This window comes from Penaeus monodon, chromosome 15 (assembly GCF_015228065.2).
Source record: "Penaeus monodon isolate SGIC_2016 chromosome 15, NSTDA_Pmon_1, whole genome shotgun sequence".
Lineage (NCBI taxonomy): Eukaryota > Metazoa > Arthropoda > Malacostraca > Decapoda > Penaeidae > Penaeus > Penaeus monodon.
In genome coordinates this window covers 46,568,240-46,568,984 of record NC_051400.1, presented here as the reverse complement: position 1 = coordinate 46,568,984, position 745 = coordinate 46,568,240, and the positions used below count along the sequence as shown (strand labels likewise).

Sequence of the window (745 nt, the reverse complement as noted above, 5' to 3'; positions counted from 1 at the left end):
CATAAAGTGGGCAACCCTTAGAATATTCTTCTGTGAAGAAAATGAGATCTCTTCTGTCATTGTAGATAAGAAATGCACTGAATCAGTAGTATTCAATTTGTTTTCTGGGCTTCTCTTTGCTATGAATTCAAAATATTTTTGAAGTCATATAAAAATCAGAGTTGTGACGCTTTTATCAGGTGGCAAAGAAAGAGTACCAAGTGGTCCCCTAACCTCTGTGAACTACACTTATTTTACATATTATATCTATAACTATTGTTTTAGTTACTGTAGTTAGTTTTTCGAATATTAATTTTTGTTTCAGTGTTTCTTACACTCACACACAAAGCTTACAAGTCTATTGCTTTACTTATCAGTTCATAGACTTACTTTGCTTGATCTTACATAAATGTGAGAGATGGATATTCTAAAGCAAGATAATTTTGTTTGCAGAGTACGGTGGCCTTTGGGAAAGCGGTGAAGGGTCCAGATATAGTCCTGAAGGAGCGAGAATGGCAAATGGAATTTTTTCAGGACAAAGGGAAAATCTACGACAAAAAGCCCTTTAAGATCACTTTAAAGGAAGGCAAGAAATACATCTGGTGCTGTTGTGGCAATAGTAAAACTCAGGTAAGAAATGGGATTTTTGGATGATTTCTCGTAAGATTTGCGATGGAGACGTTCTTTTCTTTAATCACGTAGAATAGCATTTACAGTAGATGTGAACCAAGTATGGGTTTTGAAGTAGCTAATGAAGTGTTCCATA

At 35.0% G+C, this 745-nt stretch overlaps 1 protein-coding gene across 1 annotated transcript in view; it reads left to right on the top strand.

Moving 5' to 3' along the window:
• Positions 1-745, top strand: part of LOC119582050 (CDGSH iron-sulfur domain-containing protein 3, mitochondrial-like) — a 7,250-nt gene that overhangs the window by 4,754 nt on the left and 1,751 nt on the right. Inside the window, exon 2 of the mRNA XM_037930291.1 lies at positions 433-609. Coding sequence (XP_037786219.1) covers positions 433-609 — 177 coding nt within the window. The remainder of the gene's footprint in view (positions 1-432; positions 610-745) is intronic.